General features: G+C 46.8%; 1 protein-coding gene across 2 annotated transcripts; it reads left to right on the forward strand.

The window, feature by feature from the left end:
* The first annotated feature begins 940 nt into the window (after nt 1-940).
* LOC125704888 (SH3 domain and tetratricopeptide repeat-containing protein 1) lies at nt 941-12,315 on the forward strand. 2 transcript variants are annotated; one of them, XM_048971025.1, is made up of 18 exons: nt 941-1,222; nt 1,320-1,535; nt 2,261-2,332; nt 3,176-3,303; nt 3,859-3,964; nt 4,061-4,204; nt 4,644-4,842; nt 5,442-5,518; nt 5,766-5,961; nt 6,756-6,886; nt 6,985-7,026; nt 7,181-8,848; nt 9,698-9,878; nt 10,123-10,277; nt 10,378-10,496; nt 10,946-11,096; nt 11,461-11,657; nt 11,816-12,315. In XM_048971025.1, the coding sequence occupies exons 2-18, from the start codon at nt 1,379-1,381 to the stop codon at nt 12,068-12,070; spliced, it is 3,978 nt and encodes a 1,325-aa protein (XP_048826982.1). In that variant the 5' UTR covers nt 941-1,222; nt 1,320-1,378; the 3' UTR covers nt 12,071-12,315. The 2 variants fall into 2 exon arrangements, with proteins under 2 accessions (XP_048826982.1, XP_048826984.1); XM_048971027.1 differs by having other exon boundaries at nt 1,359-1,535.
* Nucleotides 12,316-12,816: the final 501 nt, after the last annotated feature.

Consider the following 12,816-nt stretch of genomic DNA (forward strand, 5'->3'; position numbering starts at 1 on the left):
CCCAGCCTTGTGCCCTGGGTGCCCCTGTATTAAATAAGTTAGTAAATGGATGCATGGATGGATGGATAGGCGATAAAAATGTGCTGCCTTGCAGCTCTCAATATGGAAAACTGAAACAAGTTGAATGAATTTGTCTTCACTTCTGCATATGTATCTATTTCACTTTAAAAACAAACTATTTGTGCACTATTGTCAGAGAATAGCACACTCATTCTAGTGTAGGCCCATACAGGAATAAATAGTCATCTGTGGTTCTATAGTTCTGAACTTTTGCACTTTTTTCTTGACCGGATGAAATTGTGATGGATTTTCTTAGATTAATATGGAACAGAATTTTGTGAAAGGGATAGCGGTAATAGCCATTAAAGAAATATTTGGGATTCCATGGGTTTGGAAAGTATCCCAATAGCAGTATTCCTCTTCTGTTTGACACAGCAACAGAGATCTGCTTTCATTTTGAATCATTTTGAAATGTTTTCTCTGAATTTCTTGAAAATGTCCACTACAATAGCAAATGTCCGTAAAAATATTCCTTTTTGATGCATTAATGTAGCTGATATGCAGGCCTGCAGCTACCACCCCCTCCTATGTTAGAAGAAAAAAAACGGATTAATTACGCATTTTACTCAGACAGCCAGAACAAATCAAATGCATTCTTTTATTTTATGCAATGTCTAAATAAAGACATTTTTGCATAAACTGTATCCTGAAATATTTTGAATAACCAAATTTACTTGAATCAATTAATTTATTTTTCTAAAAGAAAATTGGGCCAAAAACATACGTTTTTAATTTTGTAAATAATCGTAAATAATGTGTCTAACCACCTTTTAAAACCTCTTGTTGGTTGACACATTTCTCGGGATTGGTGTTATCCTCCAAAACCTTTGACTGTGGGCGTGACCTGTGAAAGCAACAGAACATGAAAAAGTATAAACAGCATCTCCATGACGTGCTTGGCCACCAGCTGCAAGTAAAACTTTATTTGTTGACCGGGAGATTATTAACTTTTTAAAGACGCGTACAGAGCCAGCAAATTGTTCCAAGCCCACGTGAACTGGAAGGGCATGATCCACGGAACGCTGCGACACCGCGGGTGACGGAAAATCTTCGTTTCGCTTTCTTACTAAACTTGAGCGTCAAAGCTGCTTCGATCTATGTGCATATTCGCATTTGAGTTTGTCTACACTTCCACTACGTTAGGAGCCGGGTAAAAAGCGAGGTAAAAAGCAAATTTCTTTTCATGTATTCCTAGATTGGCAGCTATTTTTTCTTGCTATAATATATATATTTTTTTACGATATACATGGATGATGTAGATAGCGCGTGATGCATCAAAGCTGCTTTACCACACCCAGAAGAACAAAAGTTAAACCCCATGAAGATGACTAGCAGCAAGATCCGCGATTCGGTCCAGGTTGGAAATGGACTTCAAGCCGATTTTCGAGATCTTCTAAATACGAAAGACACGCAGACTGAAGAACGGGACGACGTTTCGCAGATCAGCGGTAACGGAACCGACTATAGGGAAAGAGGTGAGACCTGACACTATCAACTTCGTGACAGTATTAGAACTTTATTTGTTAAGTGAAATAGACAGCAAACGTGACTTCTTGCACAAAAGCAAAAACACACACTCACACCTTTATTTATTTATGTCAATCAAGCGAAATTGAATATAGGGAAAATAAATACGCACAATTCCTAATGCGACTTAAGGACAGAGTTCAATAAAAGCCAAGCATGTGAGAGGATCAGCGTGTGTGTTTCTGAGGGTGTGTGCTGATGATGGCAGAACATTCAAGTCTGCTCCACCATAAATGGAAGGATAATATCCAAAATATTCACTTGAAGGGTTCCCCGGTTTTCCCTCACAGTCCAAAAACATGCTGAGGTTAATCGGAGTTGCCCCATCTTGGGTTATCCCCATACAATCTTTTATCAATCCACCATGTCCTAAATCCAGACCTAAGGTGATACGTATGAATTAATGTGACTATGATGTCCGTCTTAACTGTGGTCAGTCTGTGTGCATATAGACACAAGAACTTGCTACAATTAATTTGCACAAGGGTGTGTTCGACTGAGGCTATTAGTCTGTAAGAATGAATTTTCCCTCATCTGATGTTCGTGTTAGAAATATACTGATACAAAACATATTCAATGCTCATCTTATCAAACTGGCGTTTCGTATCTGTCTAATGACGGAGATTAGCAGCAGACTGGATCCCACAGCGATGTGCATGTCTTTCTGTTGCAGATTATGATTCACAAAGAGGAACCACTGCTTCCAAAGGATCCTTGGTTATCCCAGAAATCTCTCACCCTTCCGGTAATAGATAAGTAATGGTGTGTCAGGAATATCTCACCCTCCTTTGGAAGGAAAGCTGACCCATTTTCATCTCCAGTTGCTCATGCTATTAGCGATGAACTCAGTTCATTCATTCATTCAGTGGTGGCTTGATGGTTAGGGAAGTGCCCTTGTAATGGAAAGATTGCTGGTTCAAATCCCCGACCAGCACTGAGGTACCCTGAGCAAGGCACTGCTCCCCGGGTGCTGAATTAGCTGCCCCCTGCTATGCCACATTGTCACATATGGGTTAAACGCTGTGGTGTGTCAACAATGACAATTCATCACTAAAGGGTCCAACTGTGACTTTATCCCAATCACTGCTTGGAAACTCTTAGAATGGCTATAGATTACAACTGGAAGCTGATCCAAAATGGTAGTTTAAAGTGTAAGACCTTATGACAGTTTACCTTCATTAGTGAAGAGATGAATAAACAACTGAAATGTGTAGTTGGAATGGATATAACAATGCAATGATTGTACAACAATGGAGTAGCAGTGAATGAGTAGCTACTCTGTGGCAAATAAAGTAGTGATTGAGTGACAACAAAACAGTGATAGAAAAAATGCCAACCAACGTGCAGTGAAAAGAAACCCGTTAGCAACTAGTCAGTAGTTACCAGGTACTCAGTAGCTTCTGAGTAGCGACTCAATAGAAAATGAGCTTCAGTTAAGTAATAACTTTGCATTGACTGATTAGTGATGACTGAGTAGTGGGTGAGTAGCTATAAGTCGCAAGCGAGCGGTGAATGAGTACCAGCTGAGCAGTGATGTAGTAGTGACTGGGGAGCTCTCACACAAACAGCTGACATCATTTATCCACAGCACTCGCCATACGGCTGTATGCAGTACGAGGGTCCGACAGGCAGCCTGATGAGGAGCTACAGGAAGTGCTCCGGGCAAAACTCTGCGTCCTGGAGGCTGACAGCAGAGGGATCAGAACCCTCTTCTCGGTGAGGCACCCCCACAGCGCCTGTGGAGTGGTTCAGGGCGCGTCTGGGTCAGGCTTACTGCCTCGCTCACTTTAGCGCCGGGTTCCCCAATTTCGGTCCTGGAGGGCTATTGTATAATCCAACACACAGTTTGCAGATTTCCCTGCTCAAACATATGTTAACCAGCCAATTACCACGTTTAGTAGGTGTGTTTGAGCAAGTGAAAATACAAATACTAGCTTACTTATTTCACCTTTGTTAATCGAAGCCCCTGTTTTTTAAGCTTTCGGTACTTAATTTAGTAGTTTCGAAGGTCTGAAACTCTTTACATACAAAAACACAAACATACATACATTCATACATACTACCACTACTTTTCCTATACTACTACTACTACTACTACTACTAATAATAATAATAATAATAATAAAAATGAAACAGCTAATTTGCCTGCATTCTAACTTTTCAAAGTGTACTTTCTCAGACTATACCAGAAGTACATTTCCCTGTTGGATGCAGTTATGTAATCCTGTGAATTAAGTTGTCACATAACTTTTACTTTGCCTCATGTATCAGGAACTTTCTGCCCAGTTGTTGTCCATCAACAGTGAAGAGGACACCGTATTTATAACCTTCAAATCCTTTGAAGAGTTATGGAGATTCCACACACATTACACAATGGGTAGGTTGACAGCTTCTGGTAAGCAGAATGCAGTCGCTGTAAGATCTGCCAGCCCTTGTGGTCACATCAACCCTGACATCTCTTCATATCCATCAGGCTTCCTTGGCCACTGTATGGAAAACCTACTTCTAGACCAAGATTTCTGGCTGAGCTCCTTGGAGCAGGAAAATGCTGGAATACAGGCTGTAGTCCAAGAAGAAATGCTAAATCGTTTGTACAAAGGGATTCTTATACAGGAAGGTAACAGATCTATATCACTAAACTATCATGGTCCAATAGACTCCAACACTCAGTCCGTAACAGAGGTGGAAAGTTCAGGTCAAGAAAACACAAATCCAGACCAAGGTTTTGTTTCAACCAACCAGTTGAGTCCTCTGTGACTGTGACTCTTTGTACTCAGTAGGTTGGTTGAAACAAAATCTTGGTCTGGATTTATACTTGAACTTTCAACCTCTGGTCCATAACCTTTTCTGACATGTTAGTTTTACTCCCATTTCCAAAAACATTTCCAAAACCCCATGTCTTTGCTCATCGCTGTGTACCCCAAGTTGCTCTACACCTTAGCCCGACGACGCACTCAACAGCTTTCCAAATCGTGGTACAGCATCCTTAATACCTGGTCTAACACCTTGTCCATCAACTTACCCCAAGATCCCACCTAAACTCGTATGTTCCCCAGGGTCATTTTTTGGGCGCTGTACTGCCAACCAGATGTTTGACAGCTCCACCTCAGGCAGGGACCTGTACCTGGAACAGGGTGACGTTGGCATCTTCGAGCCACCTTTCATGGGCTCTGACTGGACTGTACAGTCCCTAGTAGATGGATCCAGAGGCACCAAGTGCAGACCAGCTGTGGAACCCATCATCCCATTTCACCAGTGAGTGGATCTGCCTGGTGCTACAGCAACTTCATATCTATTATTAGCGTACCAGATGTTTTTTAATCCAAAATTAATTACAGTACATAACTATCTCCTCATGCAGCTATTTATAAGCACATTTATAAGATGCTTTCTTATGTTACTGAGCGACTGGAAAAAACAAGGTTCTTCATGACAGCAAACAGATCCACTGGAGATAGGTACCGGAGGACAGAGCAGGGTGATTTTACAGGTGCCCTAGGGAGAATTTGGGCAGGTCACTCAAGCCACACCCTTAAATATAGATAGATCTGAAGCCAAGATTTTTCTCAGTCCTCTCCTTTCTAACACAACACAGCAAATTGGCTTTATGCTCTCAATACAGTCAGTTAATACTGGAGGGCTTGGCCCCTGAGCTCGTGTCTCCCCCAGAGTATCCATACTGTCCCAGTGCTTCACAGCCACCAACTGAAATCCTGTGGAAACCGGAATCATTTATGGTTTTTTGGAGTATTTGTACAAAAAAATACAAGGTATCTTCCTCTTTTAAACAAATATTTTGTATGACAACTGATGTAATGCTGGGAGCATGTTTTTTTTTTCGGCAATCTTTCCAGATGGTTCCTGAAATCATGCTGTGAACACATCCTGGTCGGCCGCGGAAAACTGACCTGTGACTCCCCCTGTCAGTTGGGTGAGCCGAGATCATTTTGCTGTGGGACAAAATCCTTAGATCCAGTTCGGTTTGTGTCACAATTTATTCTTGTCCTGCGGTGAGATCTAATGTTTCGACCAGGCTGGAAATGTCACGGGGTTATGTCAGTTCAGCAGTGGGAAATGAGGATTTAGAGTAAGTTGCTGGGGGCTGTTGGGCCCCCTTAACAAGGTTGTTCCAGTCTTGCCTCAAAGCTGATTACCTGTCTGCTGTCACTGCTCCACAGCCACAGGCTCCTGTGTGGCCGTGCGGCAATCGGACACCAGCAGCCCAGATGAGCTGAGCTTTGAGCGTGGAGATGTAATCCATGTGGTTGGCTTGCTGGTGTCCTGCCTCCAGTGGTTCCTGGGGAGACATGAGGGCACAGGAAGCCTCGGGCTTGTTAGAACCAGCTTTGTCAAGTCTGCCAGCTCCCTCCGTGAGTGAGTGTTGCCCTCTGTGGTTCTGCTTGGCGGTGTTTTTGATGAATGCTATATAGCAGTGATTTCTAGTCTGGTCCTCGGAGACAGAGACAGTCCACGTTTTTCTTAGAGCTGGGAGGGAGCAAAAATGTGGACTGTCTGGCAGGTAGCTTGGAGGGAGCAAAAATGTGGACCAGGTGTGAGTCCCTGAGGACTGGATTGGGAAACACTGCTATATAGAACAGGTGAACAAGATCTCTTCCCTAAGTCTGTCTTTAAGTCAAGTTTGTAGCTAAGCAGGAACAGGTAGATTTGATCCTTATTTAGTGTCAGTCAAATGTTTGTCTAGTACGTATTTACTGTACTGTACTGTTCTGTACCTTGAACCGATGAACCGCTGAAGCAGTGCAATGTTTTCACGAGTGGCACAAAGTAGTGTGTGCGTTCATCATTAAGAATCATTGTACTTCACTCAAGTTTTTAATAGTGTAGCACTGGGACTGTCCATCAGGGGGGCAGCAACTTGCTGGACCAGTGCCAGCAGTGTTAATACAATAAAATCCCATTATAGTGGACTTCAAAGCACCTGGGAAAACAGTTCCTTATATCCCAAGTCCGTTATATCCAGAGTTGCTGTATGCCCAGAACACAACTACAGGACACCTTGTTTATCGCTGGAATGACAATATAATCGGTTTTCTGACAGTCTGAGTCGTGTGTAAGTTGGACGTTCGGGGACTGCCTCTAGTCAAGGTCATGGACTTGTAAACTTTAGACCTTGTTGAAAGTCTTTTATAAAAGTCTTATGTTTGTAGATCTCTGGAAATATTTTTGGAAGACGAGGACGGGCTGCTTTTGAGCGTGACGCCGGAGCGTGTGAAATCCGAGGCTTTAACGCTGCTGAAGGAAACCTGCCGGAATGACGTCGGCGCCATCTACAGGCTGGGTGAGCCGAGGCGACCTGCAGCACTTCAGCTGTTCCCACATCAAGCACTGAGTGCCTGCTATCGACTTCACTTCCTGTTACTGTGTTGTGTATTCCAGATCTGATTGAAGTATCTGATTTTCCGAAAGGAAGTCCTCAAAGTAAGTTTTTTTGTATTACACTTTTATAAACGAGGACTGGATTGGGAAACAGTGCTATACGGAATAAACTGGATGGATGATACCTAAATGTTTTGAATATTCTGATGTGCTTTTTGTAGTCCTTGGTTCCATAGTTCAATGTTTCTTTCTTCAGATCCATCCTCTGAGGAAGACATCGTTTTAGAACGTGAGGAACTCAGAACCAAAGTAGACAGGGTTCTGAAAGAACTGAGCACGCTAGAAGATGATACTGTACCGCCCAAGGAGGTGGAGACTTCTCTGGAGGGTAATGATGAGGGAGACCAGGAAGCAGGAGGAGAAGGCGGCTCGGTGTGCTTCTCCGTGTCTGTCACCGAGGACGGGCATGACCCTGAAGGTGTCCTGCCCCTGCTCTCCTTCCTTAACGTCAGGCACTATCAACCACAGTTTGCTGACCTCTACCACTTCTCCCTGAAGTTTGTCTGCTCACTATTCCTGGGCCATTCAGGCGAGGAGGAGCTGGTGGCCTATCTAGGCGCAGCCAGAGAAACAGCCCGCAAGAGGAGGCTCTTCTGGGCCCAGAGTCGGCTTTGCTTCCTCCTGGGCAAGCTCTGTGCTCGTAGGGTCAAACTCTCCCAGGCCCGTGTCTATTTCGAGGAGGCGCTGGGCATCACCAGGGAAGACTTTGCGGACTGGCACCTGTTGACCGCCATCCACGCCAACCTGGCCGTCATCTACCTCACGCAGAAGAACACGGAGAAGTATGTCGACTCTTCGGAGCGAGTGGCCGCCCTGCGGATGGGAGTCAGTGAGCACGTCTGCAGTACGGGGAGGGAGCCGCAGGTTCTGCGCTACGCCCTGAAGAAGGCCGTGCTGGCGGGGAGCAAGGCCGCCGAGGCCAGGCTCTGCTTCCTCCTGGCTAAGCTTCACTGCACGCTTGGGGAGAGCTGGAGCGCCGTGCCCTTTGTCGAGAGGCTCCAGGTCCTGATGGAGGAACTTGCAGGGGCTGGTAAGCTTCCACCCAGCCATGGTTACTTGGCGTTGGGCAGGCTGTACTCTGAAGGCGGCCTCCCACACCTGGCTACCAGCTCCCTGAGACGGGCCTCGCTCCACCCATCTGCCTCCCTGGAGACCCACCTGAGTGCGATCAGCTTTGTTCTGGAGAAGCAGGCTGAGTGCATCCCGCCACAGGCGGCACCCTACCTGCGGAGGGCGCTGGCGCTCACAGAAAACACGGCGGAGCGATCCCTTCGCCAGACTGCCTCCATGTGCCTGTCCTACCTACTGCAGGGGCAGGGTCTCCTGGACGATGCACTCCACTGCATGGGCACTCTGCTGGACGGCGGACTGAGCAAAACCCCTGGGGATGCCACGGATATGCTTCTATTTCTGGCGTGGCTGTACATCCGCAACCGGCAGCCACTGCATGCCCTGCATGTGCTGGAAGGCCTCCTGGACATCCAGCACATTCAGGGCGTCGTCCAGAACATGCGCGCCATAGCGCTCCGTCACGTGGGTGACGCCAAGCGGGCCGCTGCCAGCTACCGTTCCGCGCTGGACGCCGGCGAGGAGATTGGCTCCCTACGCAACTCGGCCGTGGCACTGGCCAATCGTGGGCTGCTGTACTGGCACGTGGGGGCGGAGACTCTGGGCGAGGCCAGCCTGCTTCGCGCAGTGGAGACGTTCTCGCAGTTGAAGGATGAGGGCCATGAAGGGGACTTCTTCTGCGTGCTCCTGGAGCTCGGCCACTTCTACGTGAGCCGGGGGCAGCTGGGACTGGAGAAAGGAAAGCTGTACTACGAGTGGGCACTTCTTACTGCCATCAACTCTGGCAACCTGCACTGTACGTCCCGTTCCCCTGCCTTCATGTGTCCACATCCTGAGGAGCACTAAGGGATTGTGGGAGATTCGATATAGAGGAACAGGGGCATAGAATAGAAACAGTATTTTTAGCTAAAGTCAGGTAAAATGAATCAGAGCTGTGGAAGCATCATGTCAGGCTTCCTGTTCTTCTGGGATTCACTGTTTCCCACAAGCAGTGGCATGCTCTACTTTTACCCATAAGCCTCTGCTTCATGTCAGGCTACCTGTAAGGCATCAAACAGGACCGTTCTGCGGAACCCATCACCTCTACCAGTGTCAGCATCAAAGTGGCCTGTAATCCAGAGATATAAATCTCTGTAAACTTCTTACAGTATATGAGTTTCTGCTACAAACAGTGGGTCTGGCATTCTTGGCTCCCTGGCAAAACCACAGCCCCCCCTGCTGATTTCACCCAGTTAAAGTTATTGGTTGGCGGGGGGGGGGGGCAGTTTGGCACCCATAATTTGCTATGTCGGCGCCCCCTCAGAAGATGCCACCCTGGCCAGTTGCCCATTTTGCCCTGTTTAGGTTCTGCCACTGGTTATAAGGCCAACCTAAACAATAAAAAACATGTCTGTCAAACTAAATGAATGGCTTCTCCTTTTGAACTGTTCCGTGAAACCATTCAACTCACAGTTCAGGCAAGAAACGTTTAGGGCCAGTATTCATAGTGATGGCTAAAGAGTTTCATTTTCTAAGCTTTTAATAGTATTCGGTTGCCGCTGAGCCAGTACTTACTGCTTACTAATTAAACATGTTACCTGGACGTACGAGGTGGCAAAGCGCCGTGTGAGTGAGTTTGACGGCCCATTTGGTGCTCGCCTCGCAGGCCAGCTGCAGGCGTGCCGCTGCCTGTGCCACTTCTACCGCACGCTGTGCCCTGATGCCGCCCAGAGCATCATCTACAACGAGCGGCAGCTGGTCCTGCTGCGCCGCATGGGCCTCCGGAGCCACGAGGGTGACGTCCTGGAAACCATCAGCGAGCTTTACATGGGCTTGGGCACAGACAGGTAACAGATCCAAGGCCGTTTAGCAGTGAGGCTGTTCTCGACCCCAGTGAGGCACACGGGGGGGGGGGGTGATTTATCCCTTACTGGGCAGCAGTTTGCCAAGATGACAGCTGTGCCCTTGACTATGTCATGCTACAGTAGAACCTGCGTGCACCTCAGTGTGGTTCCTCCCTGAACCTTCAGAAAGCGGCACACGGCCTTGTCCTGGCTTGGATCTAACTCGTGCTCCCTTCTCTCCTGTCAGGGCCTACCGAGCCGCCCTGGACCACACCAAAAGCAGCCTGGGTCTCTTTATCGACCTGCACAGGAAGGAGAAGGAGGCATTTGCCTGGCTGAAGGCAGGAAAGATCTACCACATCCTGGGGCAAGACGAATTGGTGGACCTCTACCTACAGGCCAGTCTTGTCAACAAGCCAAAGTAGTTTCCAGTTATGGTGTTTGTGCTGGTCAGTCGTAGGCAGTACTGAACGAAGGCCCATCCTCGTCTGCCTCCAGGTAGCCCAGGACTCCGGTCTAAGCACAGGGAACACGGCCTTCCTTCTGGGGCTGCTGGAGGTGGCTGGGGACTTGTTCTTCAACAGCACACGGGACAGAGACAAGGCTCTGTCTTTCTACAGGGTAGGAGGTGGAGAGAGGGCAAACTCCCCAGCATCCGCGCATCACGTCACACGTGTTTTCCTGGTCTCATTTCCGGGAACGTTCGGTTTTGGTATTCTGTAGATAGTGCGGGAGCGTCCGCGCCGGAAATATCCATTCGGTCATGCAGCAGACATGCTGGTGACTGAAGAATGTTCCAGCTATGCAATCAGGACAGCCACAGAATCCAGTCACTCTGGGTGACCACAAAATATTCCATCCACATCGTTCTGAAATAACCTGGATGGATAAGTGTATTCCATCCATTCTGCACTGCACCAGTCTTGTTTGCACTGAAACATTGTCACACTGAATGAGTTTGGACCACTTTGTATTTTGACCAATTTACATACTATGCATATGGACTCCTGTTAGTCCAGGCCCGGGGGGGGGGGGGACTCTGAGATGATCTGTGGCTCTGTTCCCTTCAGGACCGGGCTCTACCCATTGCGATCCGGACGGGTGAAACTCAATCCCAACTGCGGCTCTGCAACAAGCTGACAGAACTGCTGATGCACATGCAGCTGCACAGAGATGCAGTGGAGTTCGCCCAGGCCTCCCTGGACCTCAGCATCACCTTAGGTACCCACGTCAGTACTTTCCATATTGGCCAAACAGCATCATGTGACCAGACTCAAACACATATATACACACAGAGTGATTTATTAGTCATGAGGATTTTTATACTTACGTTTATTCATGTCAGTACTAAATAACACGTTTAGTATTAATCCAGCAGCAAAGACCACATTTTCTGTGAGCATTTCAGAAAAATACAGTTATAGCCTTCTGTATTCACCAGAGGGCGCCATTCTCCAGGTTACTGTATATTAGCCTCAAAATCTAGACTCGTAATTGTACATAGATTTGAATATGCTTTTTTAAATATATTTATCTGAATGTATCAGTAAGTTAAAATACCCTCTCTGTTCTGTCTGTTGCCTAGGAGAGCATCTGAACGAACGTGTGGCTTTCCATAGACTCGGTACACTGTATCACCAACTGGGCCAGTTTGAACTAGCCGAACACTACTACCTGAAAGCCCTGTCACTCTGCCCGTCACCCCTGCAGTTCGATGAGGAGACCCTGTACTATGTCAGGGTTTACCTCACGCTTGGGGACATCATCTTCTATGACCTCAAGGTAAACGGAATGTGTTATAATACTAATGATCACTAATTTAATTCAGCTGTAAATTTATAAATGACATTTTTGGGATTAAACTGCCTTGAGGCAAGGAACATAGAACATAAGAAATGACACTGACTTACTCACTTGGTGCTGTTATCTGGGTGCCTTAGGACCCCTATGATGCGGCTGGGTATTACCACCTGGCCTTGGCTGCCGCCATGGACTTGGGGAATAAAAGAGCCCAGCTGAAGCTTTGCACGCGCCTGGCCACCATCTACCACAACTTCCTGGTGGACCGCGAGCTCTCGCTCTTCTTCTACCAGAGGGCGCGAGGCTTCGCCACCGAACTTAACCTGCGGCGGATTAACCTGTCGCCCGAGCAGCACTTCTGCAGCACGTCTCGGTACAGGACCGGCGCCACCTAGCGGCGGCACAGGCGCCACAGTCAGCACGCCGTGGAAACGCACTGGCACGCACGCGTGCTTTACTGAATTGGACCTATTGTGGTGTAACAGTGTGACTCACTCTCTCGGTGGGTCCTCAGAATACGCTGAAAAATCCAGCAATGTGAAATTCTGTCATAATTTCATACTATTTTAAGGTTTGATCTGACATCACGTATATTAACTGCAGCAGGAGTATGTAATTACAAACAATTAATCTATCAGCAGTCAGGTTTTTGGTTTCTTTTTTGGGTTTTTGCCATGATGGAATAATTGCTGTCTATATAGACGCATGCGGTTTAGTAATTCTTGTTTACAGTAAGTCTCAGATATTTAGCTTAAAACAAGGCAGAATATCGGAAACTTAATATAAGATGTCTTTACACGTCCCCAGGTCTAAAAATAAGTAAAGTAAAGCAGTAATCTATACTTAGCGGTTTTGTATAAGAAACTCTGCTACGAAACGAAGCCATGGGCTTTTACCGAGATCCAGTATGTAGGAACTGGAACAAGACACAGCAGCCACACTTTTCCAAGGACATATATATTTCTCCTGCCTCTCATAGGAAGAAGAATATTCTCTCCTGCCAGTTGTCATCGAAAAATCCTTTATTTATAGGTGCAACAGTTCAACCCAGACGGATAGTAATGTGATCCCTACATATGGGAATATAGGATTTATATACGTAGACTTACTGAAAGATGCCTATCCACATTATTATTATTAT

Source organism: Brienomyrus brachyistius, chromosome 12 (assembly GCF_023856365.1).
Source record: "Brienomyrus brachyistius isolate T26 chromosome 12, BBRACH_0.4, whole genome shotgun sequence".
Lineage (NCBI taxonomy): Eukaryota > Metazoa > Chordata > Actinopteri > Osteoglossiformes > Mormyridae > Brienomyrus > Brienomyrus brachyistius.

Coding starts and splice junctions, on each gene's coding strand:
- LOC125704888 (XM_048971025.1), top strand. CDS start 1,379: ATGAAGATGACTAGCAGCAAGATCCGCGATTCGGTCCAGGTTGGAAAT. Junction 4,843..5,441: donor CCCATCATCCCATTTCACCA/GTGAGTGGATCT, acceptor CAATCTTTCCAG/ATGGTTCCTGAAATCATGCT. Junction 9,879..10,122: donor ATGGGCTTGGGCACAGACAG/GTAACAGATCCA, acceptor CTCTCCTGTCAG/GGCCTACCGAGCCGCCCTGG.